Source organism: Entelurus aequoreus, linkage group LG26 (genome assembly GCF_033978785.1).
Source record: "Entelurus aequoreus isolate RoL-2023_Sb linkage group LG26, RoL_Eaeq_v1.1, whole genome shotgun sequence".
Classification (NCBI taxonomy): domain Eukaryota; kingdom Metazoa; phylum Chordata; class Actinopteri; order Syngnathiformes; family Syngnathidae; genus Entelurus; species Entelurus aequoreus.
In genome coordinates this window covers 7,023,120-7,039,937 of record NC_084756.1, presented here as the reverse complement: position 1 = coordinate 7,039,937, position 16,818 = coordinate 7,023,120, and the positions used below count along the sequence as shown (strand labels likewise).

The 16,818-nt window shown below is 41.3% G+C and overlaps 2 protein-coding genes across 2 annotated transcripts in view; both read left to right on the top strand.

Annotated features, from left to right (window-relative positions):
* Window positions 1-8,451: 8,451 nt before the first annotated feature.
* On the top strand, window positions 8,452-10,714 carry LOC133643042 (potassium voltage-gated channel subfamily A member 2). The gene has a single exon (XM_062037448.1). It carries the CDS (start codon window positions 8,653-8,655, stop codon window positions 10,132-10,134), a length of 1,482 nt encoding a protein of 493 aa, XP_061893432.1. The 5' UTR covers window positions 8,452-8,652; the 3' UTR covers window positions 10,135-10,714.
* Window positions 10,715-13,363: 2,649 nt separating this feature from the next.
* Window positions 13,364-16,818, top strand: part of LOC133643115 (kinesin-like protein KIF17) — a 27,257-nt gene continuing 23,802 nt past the window's right edge. The window contains exon 1 of the mRNA XM_062037528.1: window positions 13,364-13,371. Coding sequence (XP_061893512.1) covers window positions 13,364-13,371 — 8 coding nt within the window. The remainder of the gene's footprint in view (window positions 13,372-16,818) is intronic.

Below are 16,818 nucleotides of genomic sequence, written 5' to 3'. Positions count from 1 at the left end.
TGCTGGTAGTGCTTTCCACTGTGTGTTGGTAGTGCAATCCACTGTGTGCTGGTAGTGCATTCCACTGTGTGCTGGTAGTACATTCCACTGTGTGCTGGTAGTGCATTCCACTGTGTGCTGGTAGTGCATTCCACTGTGTGTGCTGGTAGTGCTTTCCACTGTGTGTTGGTAGTGCATTCCACTGTGTGCTGGTAGTGCATTCCACTGTGTGCTGGTAGTGTATTCCACTGTGTGTTGGTAGTGCATTCCACTGTGTGCTGGTAGTGCATTCCACTGTGTGCTGGTAGTGCATTCCACTGTGTGTTGGTAGTGCATTCCACTGTGTGCTGGTAGTGCATTCCAATGTGTGTTGGTAGTGCATTCCACTGTGTGCTGGTAGTGCATTCCACTGTGTGCTGGTAGTGTATTCCACTGTGTGTTGGTAGTGCATTCCACTGTGTGCTGGTAGTGCATTCCACTGTGTGCTGGTAGTGCATTCCACTGTGTGTTGGTAGTGCATTCCACTGTGTGCTGGTAGTGCATTCCAATGTGTGCTGGTAGTGCATTCTACTGTGTGCTGGCAACATAGTAGAATGCATTTTTTCCCACAAGAGTCTTGAATTTTGGTCTGAGGAAGTCCCTCTGGTGTAGTACCTGTGATGTAATACCTCTGGTGTAGTACCTGTGATGTAATACCTCTGGTGTAGTACCTGTGAGCATCACTTACTCTGCTGAAATAGTTGGACAGGTACTTGGGGACACTTTCTCTGAGTATTTGGAATAGCAGGTGTCAGGTTCAAACACCGAGACAAGAAGCAAAGGAATTAGCTCATGAGGAGAGTGCCTGTGTGCCTGCACCCTCGAACAGCGTCACAACACTGCTCTGACCAGGTAGTTCCATGCCTCCTCTTTTTCTGATTACATAGCATTACATTACATTACATTACATTACATGACATAGCATTACATTACATTACATTACATAGCATTACATTACATAACATTACATTACATTACATTACATTACATAGCATTACATTACATTACATAGCATTACATGACGTAGCATTACGTTACATTACATTACATAGCATTACATTACATAACATTACATTACATTACATTACATTACATAGCATTACATGACGTAGCATTACATTACATTACATTACATAGCATTACATTACATAACATTACATTACATTACATTACATTACATTACATAGCATTACATGACGTAGCATTACATTACATTACATTACATAGCATTACAATACATAACATTACATTACATTACATTACATTACACAGCTGCTCCTAAGGGGAGGTGGTCATAAACTGCTGTTGCACTCGGTCATAAACAGTTCAAAGAAAAGGTGCCTGGAGCGGTGTCAGGTCCTGCTTCCTCTCCGCTTTGTAGATCTCGGGTCAGGACAAGGTCTTCCTGTGGCTGTCAATAGATCAAAGAAACCGACAACTTCATGTCGCATCCCATGGCACATAGTGGAGTTTTACAAGCCTTTTGCTTGATAAGATGAAAGACAGTTTTTGTCCTGATCTAGTCACTTACGTCCATGTCTATCTCTCTCCTGATCTAGTCACTTAGGTACATGTCTATCTCTCTCCTGATCTAGTCACTTAGGTACATGTCTATCTCTCGCCTGAGCTAGTCACTTAGGTACATGTCTATCTCTCGCCTGATCTAGTCACTTAGGTACATGTCTATCTCTATCCTGATCTAGTCACTTAGGTACATGTCTATCTCTCTCCTGATCTAGTCACTTAGGTACATGTCTATCTCTCGCCTGATCTAGTCACTTAGGTACATGTCTATCTCTCGCCTGATCTAGTCACTTAGGTACATGTCTATCTCTCTCCTGATCTAGTCACTTAGGTACATGTCTATCTCTCTCCTGATCTAGTCACTTAGGTACATGTCTATCTCTCGCCTGATCTAGTCACTTAGGTACTTATCTATCTCTCTCCTGATCTAGTCACTTAGGTACATATCTATCTCTCTCCTGATCTAGTCACTTAGGTACATGTCTATCTCTCTCCTGATCTAGTCACTTAGGTACATGTCTATCTCTCTCCTGATCTAGTCACTTAGGTACATGTCTATCTCTCGCCTGATCTAGTCACTTAGGTACATGTCTATCTCTCTCCTGATCTAGTCACTTAGGTACATGTCTATCTCTCGCCTGATCTAGTCACTTAGGTACATATCTATCTCTCTCCTGATCTAGTCACTTAGGTACATGTCTATCTCTCGCCTGATCTAGTCACTTAGGTACATGTCTATCTCTCGCCTGATCTAGTCACTTAGGTACATGTCTATCTCTCGCCTGATATAGTCACTTAGGTACATGTCTATCTCTCGCCTGATCTAGTCACTTAGGTACATGTCTATCTCTATCCTGATCTAGTCACTTAGGTACATGTCTATCTCTATCCTGATCTAGTCACTTAGGTACATGTCTATCTATTGATGGACTTGACCAGGACCTTGATGGACTCGACCAGGACATTAAAGGACTCGACCAGGACCTTGATGGACTCGACCAGGACCTTGATGGACTGGACCAGGGCCTTGATGTACTCGACCAGGACCTTGATGGACTCGACCAGGACCTTGATGGACTGGACCAGGACCTTGATGGACTCGACCAGGGCCTTGATGGACTCGACCAGGACCTTAAAGGACTCGACCAGGACCTTGATGGACTCGACCAGGACCTTGATGGACTGGACCAGGGCCTTGATGGACTGGACCAGGACCTTGATGGACTGGACCAGGACCTTGATGGACTCGACCAGGACCTTGATGGACTGGACCAGGGCCTTGATGGACTCGACCAGGACCTTGATGGACTGGACCAGGGCCTTGATGGACTCGACCCGGACCTTGATGGACTGGACCAGGGCCTTGATGGACTGGACCAGGACCTTGATGGACTGGACCAGGACCTTGATGGACTCGACCAGGACCTTGATTGACTGGACCAGGGCCTTGATGGACTCGACCAGGACCTTGATGGACTCGACCAGGGCCTTGATGGACTCGACCAGGGCCTTGATGGACTCGACCAGGACCTTGATGGACTCAACCAGGACCTTAAAGGACTCGACCAGGACCTTGATGGACTCGACCAGGACCTTGATGGACTCAACCAGGACCTTAAAGGACTCGACCAGGACCTTGATGGACTTGACCAGGACCTTGATGGACTGGACCAGGGCCTTGATGTACTCGACCAGGGCCTTGATGGACTCGACCAGGACCTTGATGGACTGGACCAGGGCCTTGATGGACTCGACCAGGACCTTGATGGACTGGACCAGGGCCTTGATGGACTCGACCAGGACCTTGATGGACTGGACCAGGGCCTTGATGGACTGGACCAGGACCTTGATGGACTGGACCAGGACCTTGATGGACTGGACCAGGGCCTTGATGGACTCGACCAGGACCTTGATGGACTCGACCAGGACCTTAAAGGACTCGACCAGGACCTAGATGGACTCGACCAGGACCTTGATGGACTCGACCAGGACCTTGATGGTCTGGACCAGGGCCTTGATGGACTCGACCAGGGCCTTGATGGACTCGACCAGGACCTTGATGGACTCAACCAGGACCTTAAAGGACTCTACCAGGACCTTGATGGACTTGACCAGGACCTTGATGGACTGGACCAGGGCCTTGATGTACTCGACCAGGGCCTTGATGGACTCGACCAGGACCTTGATGGACTGGACCAGGGCCTTGATGTACTCGACCAGGACCTTGATGGACTCGACCAGGACCTTGATGGACTCGACCAGGGCCTTGATGGACTCGACCAGGGCCTTGATGGACTCGACCAGGACCTTGATGGACTCAACCAGGACCTTAAAGGACTCGACCAGGACCTTGATGGACTTGACCAGGACCTTGATGGACTGGACCAGGGCCTTGATGTACTCAACCAGGGCCTTGATGGACTCGACCAGGACCTTGATGGACTGGACCAGGGCCTTGATGTACTCGACCAGGACCTTGATGGACTCGACCAGGACCTTGATGGACTCGACCAGGGCCTTGATGGACTCGACCAGGACCTTGATGGACTCGACCAGGACCTCGATGGACTGGACCAGGGCCGTGATGGACTCGACCAGGACCTTGATGTACTCGACCAGGGCCTTGATGGACTCGACCAGGACCTCGATGGACTGGACCAGGGCCTTGATTGACTCGACCAGGACCTTGATGTACTCGACCAGGGCCTTGATGGACTCGACCAGGGCCTTGATGGACTCGACCAGGACCTTGATGGACTGGACCAGGGCCTTGATGGACTCGACCAGGACCTTGATGGACTCGACCAGGACCTTGATGGACCCGACCAGGACCTTGGCCAAGGTTTCAGACCCAAATCTGCCGCCCCTCCTCCTCTTCACGTGACACGGTGTTCCCGCTGACCTCTGAATGATGAGTGCGGCCACTGCTGCTGCTCACTGCTCCCCTCACCTCCCAGGGGGTGATCAAGGGTGATGGGTCAAATGCAGAGGGTAATTTCGCCACACCTAGTGTGTGTGTGTGTGTGTGTGTGTGTGTGTGTGTGTGTGTGTGTGTGTGTGTGTGTGTGTGTGTGTGTGTGTGTGTGTGTGTGTGTGTGTGTGTGTGTGTGTGTGTGTGTGTGTGTGTGTTGTGTGTGTGTGTGTGTGTGTGACAATCATTGTTACTTTAACTTGAACTTGAACCTCCCCTCCAAGGTCATGTGGGGCCACAGTTTCCTGCATGGTCACTTCCTGGAAGACGGAGGCCAGCATTGATCTGTTTTCTTCTTCTCTGGCTAAAAAAAGCAGCGTGATGAAAACGTTTCTATTTTAGTCTCCTTGGTTCCTATTTTAGTCTCCTTGGTTCCTTCGCCTTTGATGACTCAGTCAATAGACAACTTTTTACATTTCATGTTCAGCACTTTCACAACAAGCCTGACATAGACACTTTTATTTACACTGCAAGAACAACTGCTATATATATAATAATGTACATTATAAACACAAGAATAATTACATATAATTAGAAAGTGTACATTATAAACACAAGAATAATTACATCTAATTAGAAAGTGTACATTATAAACACAAGAAAAATTACATCTAATTAGAAAGTGTACATTATAAACACAATAATAATTACAAATAATATAAAAATAAAGTGTACATTATAAACATGAGACTAATTACATATAATTAGAAAGTGTACATTATAAACACAAGAATAATTACATCTAATTAGAAAGTGTACATTATAAACACAATAATAATTACAAATAATATAACAATAAAGTGTATATTATAAACACAAGAAAAATTACATCTAATTAGAAAGTGTACATTATAAACACAATAATAATTACAAATAATATAAAAATAAAGTGTACATTATAAACATGAGACTAATTACATATAATTAGAAAGTGTACATTATAAACACAAGAATAATTACATCTAATTAGAAAGTGTACATTATAAACACAATAATAATTACATCTAATTCGAAAGTGTACTTTAAAAAAAAGAATAATTACATCTAATTAGAAAGTGTACATTATAAACACAAGAATAATTACATCTAATTAGAAAGTGTACATTATAAACACAAGAATAACATCTAATTAGAAAGTGTAAACTATAAACAAGAATAATTGCATCTAATTAGAAAGTGTACATTATAAACACAATAATAACATCTAATTAGAAAGTGTAAATTATAAACAAGAATAATTGCATCTAATTAGAAAGTGTACATTATAAACACAATAATTACATCTAATTAGAAAGTGTACATTATAAACACAATAATAATTAACAGTGTGAGAGAAACAGTGTTCAGGGAGACAGACAGGGAATGGAACACACCTTCTTCCTGTCACATCTTGATGTCACAACGATGCAGTATTACTTTTGTGGTGAATACATGAAAAAAAACAAATGTTTAAAAATTTAACCTGGACTAAAAGGCGTGTGTACCACTTTAAATGTCAGGAGAAGGTGAGGACAGCAGTCATTTACCTCATCTTCTTTTTTTAATCATGGCTTACCTGCAGTCATTTCTCCACTACCTTTGGATGATATTACGGAGCGTAGATGGTGAAATCCCTAAATTCCTTGCAATAGCTGCTTGAGAAATGTTGTTCTTAAACTGTTCAACAATTTGCTCAGGCATTTGTTGACAAAGTGGTGACCCTCGACCCATCCTTGTTTGTGAACGACTGAGCATTTCATGGAATCTACTTTTATACCCAATCATGGCACCCACCTGTTCCCAATTTGCCTGTTCACCTGTGGGATGTTCCAAATAAGTCTTTGATGAGCATTCCTCAACTTTCTCACTCTTTTTTGCCACTTGTGCCAGCTTTTTTTAAACATGTTGCAGGCATCAAATTCCAAATGAGCTAATATTTGCAAAAAATACCAAAGTTTCTCAGTGTGAACATGAAATATCTTGTCTTTGCAGTCTATTCAATTGAATATAAGTTGAAAAGGATTTGTTGTATTCTCTTTTTATTTACCATTTACACAACCTGACAACTTCACTGCTTTTGTACTTTGTATATATATATATATATATATATATATATATATATATATATATATATATATATATATATATATATATATATATATATATATATATATATATATAACAAGGCTATGTAGCAGCATTAAGTCATGTTGACTACAATCACAATCTGGTTTACTCAGTAAAGACGAGCCGAACTCTTTTTCCAGCCAAAAGTAGTGTGAAATATGGCCCAGATGCATGCTGGGTAATGGCGAGCAGGAGAGTCTGCTTGGCACCCCTCATATCAGCGCAGTCGCCAACAGAATAAAAGATGGCCGTCATCCCAGCATATTAGTTATTTAGAATATTATCAGCTTCAATCTTTTAGTGCGGACATCTTTTAGTCCATGTTGGGAACTACATCTCTTCTAAACACTCACTATTTGCTATTTACTTCTAAACACTCACTATTTGCTATTTACTTCTAAACACTCACTATTTGCTATTTACTTCTAAACACTCACTATTTGCTATTTACTTCTAAACAGCTGCATTTCTGGGTGTTGTTGATAAATGGCTTTGGCTTTGCATAGTAGAGTTTTAACTTGGCCTTACAGATGTAGCGACCAACTGTAGTTACTGACAGTGGTTTTCTGAAGTGTTCCTGAGCCCATGTGGTGATATCCTTTACACACTGATGTGGCTTTTTGATGCAATAGCGCCTGAGGGATCCAAGGTGCGTAATATCATGGCTAACGTGCAGTGATTTCTCCAGATTCTCTGAACGTTTTGATGATATTACGGAGCGTAGATGGTGAAATCCCTAAATTCCTTGCAATAGCTGCTTGAGAAATGTTGTCCTTAAACAATTTGCTCAGGCATTTGTTGACAAAGTGGTGACCCTCGCCCCGTCCTTGTTTGTGAATGACTGAGCATTTCATGGAAGCTGCTTTTATACCCAATCATGGCACCCACCTGTTCCCAATTAGCCTGTTCACCTGTGGGATGTTCCAAATAAGTGTTTGATGAGCATTCCTCAACTTTCTCACTCTTTTTTGCCACTTGTGCCAGCTTTTTTGAAACATGTTGCAGGCATCAAATTCCAAATGAGCTAATATTTGCAAAAAATACCAAAGTTTCTCAGTGTGAACATGAAATATCTTGTCTTTGCAGCCTATTCAATTGAATATAAGTTGAAAAGGATTTGTTGTATTGTCTTTTTATTTACCATTTACACAATTTGACAACTTTACTGCTTGTATATAGAAACACCTTCATGTTCCACAGTGTATATAAAAACACCTTCATGTTCCACAGTGGTCTCCTCCTCCAAAAAGCATCTCTCCATGACGATCTACCTTCATTGTGCTGATCTCAGCACCTTTTTGCAGCCTCCACCCCTTTTATTGTCTGATCCTCTTCCTCCTCCTCCTCCTCCTCCTCCTCCCCTTCATCGCCATCATCATCATCATCATCAGCCCGTGCTGCCAGCAGGAAGGAGGGGGGCACAGCGAGGACACACCCGCCCGCGCACCGTGCCTGAGAGCGGTGCAAACGGCGCGGATGCGGCAGCCGGCGGACATCATGAGGTGATCCTGATCTTTTTCTATTTTTTTTCTACTTGGCGAGGAGCTCCATGGCTGCAGGTACGTGTCTTCTTCCATCTGACGCATGTCTCCCTCAGCCGCCTCCTCAGCCTTCCTCCCCCAGCTGCTGTTTCCTTCGGCTCTTCAATTATTTACGTCTCGTTTTCAATATTTCAGCAACACAAGCGGCGCCTTTTGAAGGCGCAACGCTCATTGTTGTAAAGGTGTGGAGCCGCACTCCACGCTGCATGCCGGCTTCATGCATGGCTTCACCGCCAGGAAGGGGAAGCCTGTCCTTCATGTCCAGGAGTCCGCCGCAGTGGCGGCTGCAGTGAAGTCATTGGCATGCAGGGCAGCAGCGGAGATGTTCCTGCTTTTATTTCTCCTGCAGGAAGTGTCGAGTTGCCGCTCTCAAGTTGACCTGACCTACTTCTGTCCTATGCAGTCCCGCCCTGAGAGGACACCGGACCATCCTACGCCCCCGCCCTGCAGCACCCGGACTCCCCCGAAAGGTGCAGGCCCCGCCCCCGCAGCATGACCGTGGCCACGGGCGACCCCTCCGACGAAGCGGCGGCACACCCGCTGGACTACGACCCGGAGACCGACCACGAGTGCTGCGAGAGGGTGGTCATCAACATCTCGGGGCTGCGCTTCGAGACCCAGCTGAAGACCCTCTCGCAGTTCCCCGACACCCTGCTGGGGGACCCCAAAAAGAGGATGCGGTATTTCGACCCGCTGAGGAACGAATACTTTTTCGACAGGAACAGACCCAGCTTCGACGCCATTTTGTATTACTACCAGTCCGGGGGCCGGCTGAGGCGGCCGGTCAACGTCACGCTGGACATCTTCTCGGAGGAGATCCGCTTCTACGAGCTGGGCGACGAGGCCATCGAGATGTTTCGGGAAGACGAGGGCTTCATCAAGGAGGAGGAGCGCCCTCTTCCCGACAACGAGTTCCAGAGACAGGTTTGGCTGCTTTTCGAGTACCCGGAGAGCTCCGGTCCGGCCAGGATTATCGCCATCATCTCCGTCATGGTCATCCTCATATCCATCGTCAGCTTCTGCCTGGAGACCCTCCCCGTCTTCCGCAACGATGAAGACGGGATGCACAAGTCTCACGCCGAGATCTTTTCCCCGGAGACCAACACCACCGTCATCAGATACACCTCCACCTACTTCACCGACCCTTTCTTCATCCTGGAGACGCTCTGCATCATCTGGTTCTCCTTTGAGTTCCTGGTGCGCTTCTTCGCCTGCCCCAGCAAAGCAGGCTTCTTTGGAAACCTCATGAACATCATCGACGTGGTGGCCATCATCCCGTACTTCATCACGCTGGGCACGGAGCTGGCCGACAGTCCGGACGACGGCCAAGCGGGTCAGCAGGCCATGTCTTTGGCCATCCTCAGGGTCATCCGCCTGGTGCGGGTGTTCCGCATTTTCAAACTCTCCCGTCACTCCAAGGGGCTTCAGATCCTGGGCCAGACCCTCAAAGCTAGCATGAGAGAGCTGGGCCTGCTCATCTTCTTCCTCTTCATCGGCGTCATCCTCTTCTCCAGCGCCGTGTTCTTCGCCGAGGCCGACGAGCCGCAGTCTCAGTTCGAGAGCATCCCGGAAGCCTTCTGGTGGGCCGTGGTGTCCATGACCACGGTGGGCTACGGGGACATGGTTCCCACCACCATCGGCGGCAAGATCGTGGGCTCCTTGTGCGCCATCGCCGGGGTGCTGACCATCGCCCTGCCCGTGCCCGTCATCGTGTCCAACTTCAACTACTTCTACCACCGCGAGACGGAGGGCGAGGAGCAGGCGCAGTACCTCAACGCGCCCAAAGCCGACTCGTCCGAGGAGCTGAAGAAGAGCCGCAGCGGCTCCACCGTCAGCAAGTCGGACTACATGGAGATCCAGGAGGCCGTCAATAACAGCAACGAGGACCTCGGCGAGGAGAACCTGAAGACGGCCAACTGCACGCTGGCCAACACAAACTACGTCAACATCACCAAGATGCTGACGGACGTGTAGTCCTGGGCAAGAACCAGGCACAGGAACTCTGAAGGATCTTTGCATGGAGTTCATTTTTTCTAAGAAGAATATTCATGCCAATAATAATACTACTAATAATAATAATAGCGCACAAGAAAAGAAGAAAGAAGTCCGCACTTTAGTCGCTTCAGCCCTCACTTCCCAGGGTGCACTGCTCTGCACAACAACACACCCTCAGGTGCAAGTCCATCGGCACCAGGTGGTTCCACACCTTTCTCACCTTTCACTGCTTGGCTCTTAATGTTCACCACGGAGGACAACTTGAATGTTTCTTCTCTGGCACTTGGAGCCACAGACTCGTGATGCATGTTGGTAGTGCCGCCTACAGGCTCTATGCGGTACAACAAGCTGGGCACACACATTCTAGAAAAGATAGTCTAGTGAAAATGTTTGGGCCAAAATCTATGCATGTTCAAAAAAAAACAAAAAAATCACCAGATCTTTTTTTTTTTAACATATTTTTAATGTAAAAAATGTACTTGAAAATGATGTATGCAAATCTAGAAAAGTACTCACAAACTGCAAACCTCCAAGCCAAATCCTTTAAAACCGTCCTGAATCCAGACCCTCATCTTCTAGATCAGGGGTGTCCAAACTTTTTCCACTGAGGGCCGCACACGAAAAAATTAAAGCACGTGGGGGACATTTTGATATTTTTCATTTTCAAACCATAACAAAATATATGCATTTTTTATTTATTTTACCTTTAGGGGTCCCGGGGACCATAAAGGGTCTCAGTCATTAAAATTATTATTTTTTTAAATTATTTAACGCTTACAGTAAATCTCTATATCAACTTCAAGTTGATATGAAGTAATACAAATTTAAAAAAATGTTTTATGGCTTTTCTGTCAAAAAACAACTTAGTTTTTTTATAGTAAAACTGAAATATGCAGTATTTAGTAATTAGAGCCCTAAAAGATCAATAATGCAGGACACCATTGATTTTAATTATTTCATATTTTTGAGTAATCACAGTGAAAAGATAAATAAAAAATCACTAAATATATTTGGGATCCTAAAGGTGGCCCACTCATAAAGTGATACATTTTCATTAGGTTTTTCTTTTACTTTCAACACTTAAGTTACGAGATCAACTTCAGATATATCTGTCCATTTTATGCTGGAACTATTATTTTGTTTATTTTATGCGCTTTTGTCAAAGAAAACGTTGATGTCTTTATATGGCTACCACACAATAAATGCAATATTTACCACATAAAACATTTTAAAGTGAAATATTTGAAGTAATTGGAGCCCTGAGAATAATTCATTATAACATGGTTTTTTGTCATTCTTTTTTTTTTTTTTGAGCAATGGCAAAAAAAGAAAAATGAAGAAAGACAAAAGAAGAAAAAAACAGCCTGCATGGCAGCTTTTGTGTCAACTTTTTCTCGTTAGATTTCACCTCATTCCACTTTTTTTAATGTTCTTTTTTATTCTTACAATAGTATACCAGAATGTGTGTTGGGCCGGTAAACAATTAGCTGTGGGCCGCAAATGGCCACCGGGCCGCACTTTGGACACCCCTGCTCTAGATCCTGTTTAATCCTACTTTGCCTGTGACTTTTTCAGTTATGTTGCTAGAAAAAGGCGGCTAAAGGGAACATGTCCCAGTTTTTGTCCCCTGCACTGTTTAACCTCATCCAATGGAGGCGAGTCAAACACTAGAGCCAGGCGGAAAAAACGCTTGTCAGGCCACGCTTGTCCCTTTAGCCCACAAGATCTGTGATTGGCTTTTTGGCGCCGCTGACTAGAGATTAGAGCGAGCCAGGAGCAAGTTAGCCAAATAAAAAAGAAGAAGAGCGTAGTGCTCCCACACTGCCTCCTACAGGTTCTACGCAGTACAACAAGCTGGGCACCCGCTGTACGCATTCTAGAAATGATAGAAAATGTTTGGGCCAAAATCTATGCATGTTAAAAGATCTGTTTTTTTAAGTGTAAAAAATGTACTTGAAAATAATGTATGCAAATCTAGAAAAGTACTCGCAAACTGCAAAAACAATCCAGACGGTCATCCAGATCAATTGTTGCCATTTCCTGTTTCCTCCTTCCTACTTTGCCTGGAACTTTCTGAGTTATGCTGCTAGAAAGGCTGCTAAAGTGCACCTTCGACAAGGGAACATGTCCCACTGGTTAACCTTATCCAATGGAGGCAAGTCAAACACTAGAGGCAGGCGGAAAACACCCTCTCAGGCCACGCTTGTCCCTTTGGACCGCCCACAAGATCTTTGATTGGCTTTTCGGCACCGCCGACTAGAGATTAGAGCCAGTCAGGAGCAAGTTAGACAAGTAAAAAAGAAGAAGAGTCTAGTGCTCCCACACTGCCGCCTACAGGCTGCTACACGCTACAACAATCTGGGTGCGTTCTAAAAAAGATAGTCTATTGAAAATGTTTGGGCCAAAATCTAACCTTGATGGGGAAATGTAGAATCCTTTTAGAGCTTTTATGACTGTTTTATGTGCATGGAGCTATAATGCAAACTAGCTGTGGTCGTCCACACATTTCTCTCTGTACTGTGTACTTTTTTAAGGTACTCACTGTAGCACACACTGTAGTACACACTGTAGTACTCACTGTAGTACTCACTGTAGTACCCACTGTAGTACACACTGTAGTACTCACTGTAGTACACACTGTAGTACACACGGTAGTACTCACTGTAGTACACACTGTAGTACTCACTGTAGCACACACTGTAGTACACACTGTAGTACTCACTGTAGTACACACTGTAGTACACACTGTAGTACTCACTGTAGAACACACTGTAGTACACACTGTAGTAGTACTCACTGTAGTACACACTGTAGTACTCACTGTAGTACTCACTGTAGTACACACTGTAGTACTCACTGTAGTACACACTGTAGCACACACTGTTGTACTCACTGTAGTACACAGTGTAGTACTCACTGTAGTACTCACTGTAGTACACACTGTAGTACTCACTGTAGAACACACTGTAGCACACACTGTAGTACTCACTGTAGTACACACTGTAGTACACACTGTAGTACTCACTGTAGTACACACTGTAGTACACAATGTAGCACACAGTGTAGTACACAATATAGCACACAGTGTAGTACACACTGTAGTACACACTGTAGTACACACTGTAGTACACAGTGTAGTACAGGCCATATGTCCACATAGAATAACCAAACAATGAGGACACAAACGTTATTATAGCTCCATAGCTACATGCTAACGTAACACTCACATTTTAGCAGCATCATGCTAGGCCATTAACGTCAGATCCATACGTTGATATTACATTGATATTGCATTGATATTACATTGATATTGCATTGATATTACATTGATATTACATTGATATTGCATTGATATTACATTGATATTACATTGATATTGCATTGATATTACATTGATATTACATTTATGTTACATTGATATTACATTGATGTTACATTGATTTACATTGATGTTACATTGATGTTACATTGATATTACATTGATGTTACATTGATATTACATTGATGCTACATTTATATTACATTGATATTACATTGATGTTACATTGATATTACATTGATATTACATTGATATTACATTGATGTTACATTGATATTACATTGATATTACATTGATGTTACATTGATTTACATTGATATTACATTGATGTTACATTGATATTACATTGATATTACATTGATATTACATTGATGTTACATTGATATTACATTGATATTACATTGATATTACATTGATGTTACATTGATATTACATTGATATTACATTGATGTTACATTGATGTTACATTGATATTACATTGATATTACATTGATGTTACATTGATATTACATTGATGTTACATTGATATTACATTGATATTACATTGATGTTACATTGATTTACATTGATGTTACATTGATATTACATTGATATTACGTTGATGTTACATTGATGTTACATTGATGTTACATTGATATTACATTGATGTTACATTGATATTACATTGATATTACATTGATGCTACATTGATTTACATTGATATTACATTGATATTACATTGATATTACATTGATATTACATTGATGTTACATTGATATTACATTGATATTACATTCTTCTTATTTTTCTATATTTTATACACTTTTGCTCCAACAAAACCCTCAGAAGTCAAATATTTTTAAGTGAAGTAGTTGTAGTTGTAGTTGAAGTAGTTGGAAGTTGACAACAACATTGCTTTGGATTCAGTATAATTCTTTTGGGATTGACTGTTAAAAAAAACGACATTAGAAAATCCTTGGATCATAAAAGTGTTAAAAGTAAGTCATACATGATTATTAGTTTTTATTGTTTTATTTCAAAGCTTCAATCTATCAATTTCAGATCCATGCATTGATGTTACCTTTTTGTTGGGGTTTTTCATGTTTTTGTATGTTTGATACACTTTTGGTAAACAAAATCCTCATAAGTCAAATATTTCCTTAAAGGGGAAGTGCACTTTTTGAGCTATTATTCATAATCTTTATGAGAGACAAGAACACATTTGTAGTTTTGATTTTATTTGATGTATTCCAACTTGTAATCAGTTCATTCTAGGAGGCTAGCAAGGGTGCTAAAGTGTTGCCTCAAAATCACTGGAGAAAGCAGCAACAATACTGAAGCTGAATATTAACTATGAGCAATGTTATTATTAGATGAGCTGATTAACTATGAGCAATATTGTTATTAGATGAGCTGAATATTAACTAAGAGCAATATTGTTAGTAGATGAGCTGAATATTAACTAAGAGCAATATTGTTAGTAGATGAGCTGAATATTAACTATGAGCAATAATGTTAGTAGATGAGCTGAATATTAACTAAGAGCAATATTGTTAGTAGATGAGCTGAATATTAACTAAGAGCAATATTGTTAATAGATGAGCTGAATATTAACTATGAGCAATATTGTTATTACAAGTGCTGACGCAGACAAACTATTTTTAGCGTGGCTGTGACGACAGAGCGCTAACTAGCTTGCATCTTCATCACCTCTAATTGAATTATAGATTATAAATCATGCCTCTCACCTGGATAGTAGCAGTTAAAAGTTGTTCATCTGTGACATGCGACCGATGCTCGATGACAGCGAGAAAAGCCTTGAAAAGGATTATTATGAATTTATATGAGTTTGATGTAAAGGGGAAGATATAAACATCCCATCAGGCTTTATCCCAGTGAGAGCAGACATTGTACAGTAAGTGATGGTTGTATTTCTTCTCTCACAATAAGCAATACTTCAATAAGGAGATATAATGCATGTTAAAACATTGTGCTTGTCTCACATGAGATATAATTAATGTTAAAACATTGTGATTGTCTCACATGAGATATCATTCATGTTAAAGCATTGTGATTGTCTCACATGAGATATGATTAATGTTAAAACATTGTGATTGTCTCACATGAGATATAATTCATGTTCAAACATTGTGATTGTCTCACATGAGATATAATTCATGTTCAAACATTGTGATTGTCTCACATGAGATATAATTCATGTTCAAACATTGTACTATTGAGATATAATTAATGTTAAAGCATTGTGATTGTCTCACATGAGATATAATTCATGTTAAAACAATGTGATTGTCTCACATGAGATATAATTCATGTTAAAACATTGTGATTGTCTCACATGAGATATAATTAATGTTCAAACATTGTGATTGTCTCACATGAGATATAATTCATGTTAAAACATTGTGATTGTCTCACATGAGATATAATTCATGTTAAAACATTGTGATTGTCTCACATGAGATATAATTCATGTTCAAACATTGTGATTGTCTCACATGAGATATAATTCATGTTCAAACATTGTGATTGTTTCACATGAGATATAATTAATGTTCAAACATTGTGATTGTCTCACATGAGATATAACTAATGTTAAAACATTGTGATTGTCTCACATGAGATACAAATAATGTTAAAACATTGTGATTGTCTCACATGAGATATAATTAATGTTAAAACATTGTGATTGTCTCACATGAGATACAAATAATGTTAAAACATTATGATTGTCTCACATTAGATATAATTCATGTTAAAACAATGTGATTGTCTCCCATGAGATATAATTCATGTTAAAACATTGTGATTGTCTCACATTAAATATAATTCATGTTAAAACATTGTGATTGTTTCACATGAGATATAATTAATGTTCAAACATTGTGATTGTCTCACATGAGATATAATTAATGTTAAAACATTGTGATTGTCTCACATGAGATACAAATAATGTTAAAACATTGTGATTGTCTCACATGAGATATAATTAATGTTAAAACATTGTGATTGTCTCACATGAGATACAAATAATGTTAAAACATTATGATTGTCTCACATGAGATATAATTCATGTTAAAACAATGTGATTGTCTCCCATGAGATATAATTCATGTTAAAACATTGTGATTGTCTCACATGAGATACAATTCATGTTAAAACATTGTGATTGTCTCACATGGGATATAATTCATGTTAAAACATTGTGATTGTCTCACATAAGATATAATTAATGTTCAAACATTGTGATTGTCTCACATGAGATATAATTCATGTTAAAACATTGTGATTGTCAAAGATAAACAACCTTTAGTTCCCCTTTAAACATTTTGAAGGGCATGAAAACA

What these genes read in the sequence shown, in the direction of transcription:
- LOC133643042 (XM_062037448.1), top strand. Translation starts at nt 8,653, where the DNA reads ATGACCGTGGCCACGGGCGACCCCTCCGACGAAGCGGCGGCACACCCG.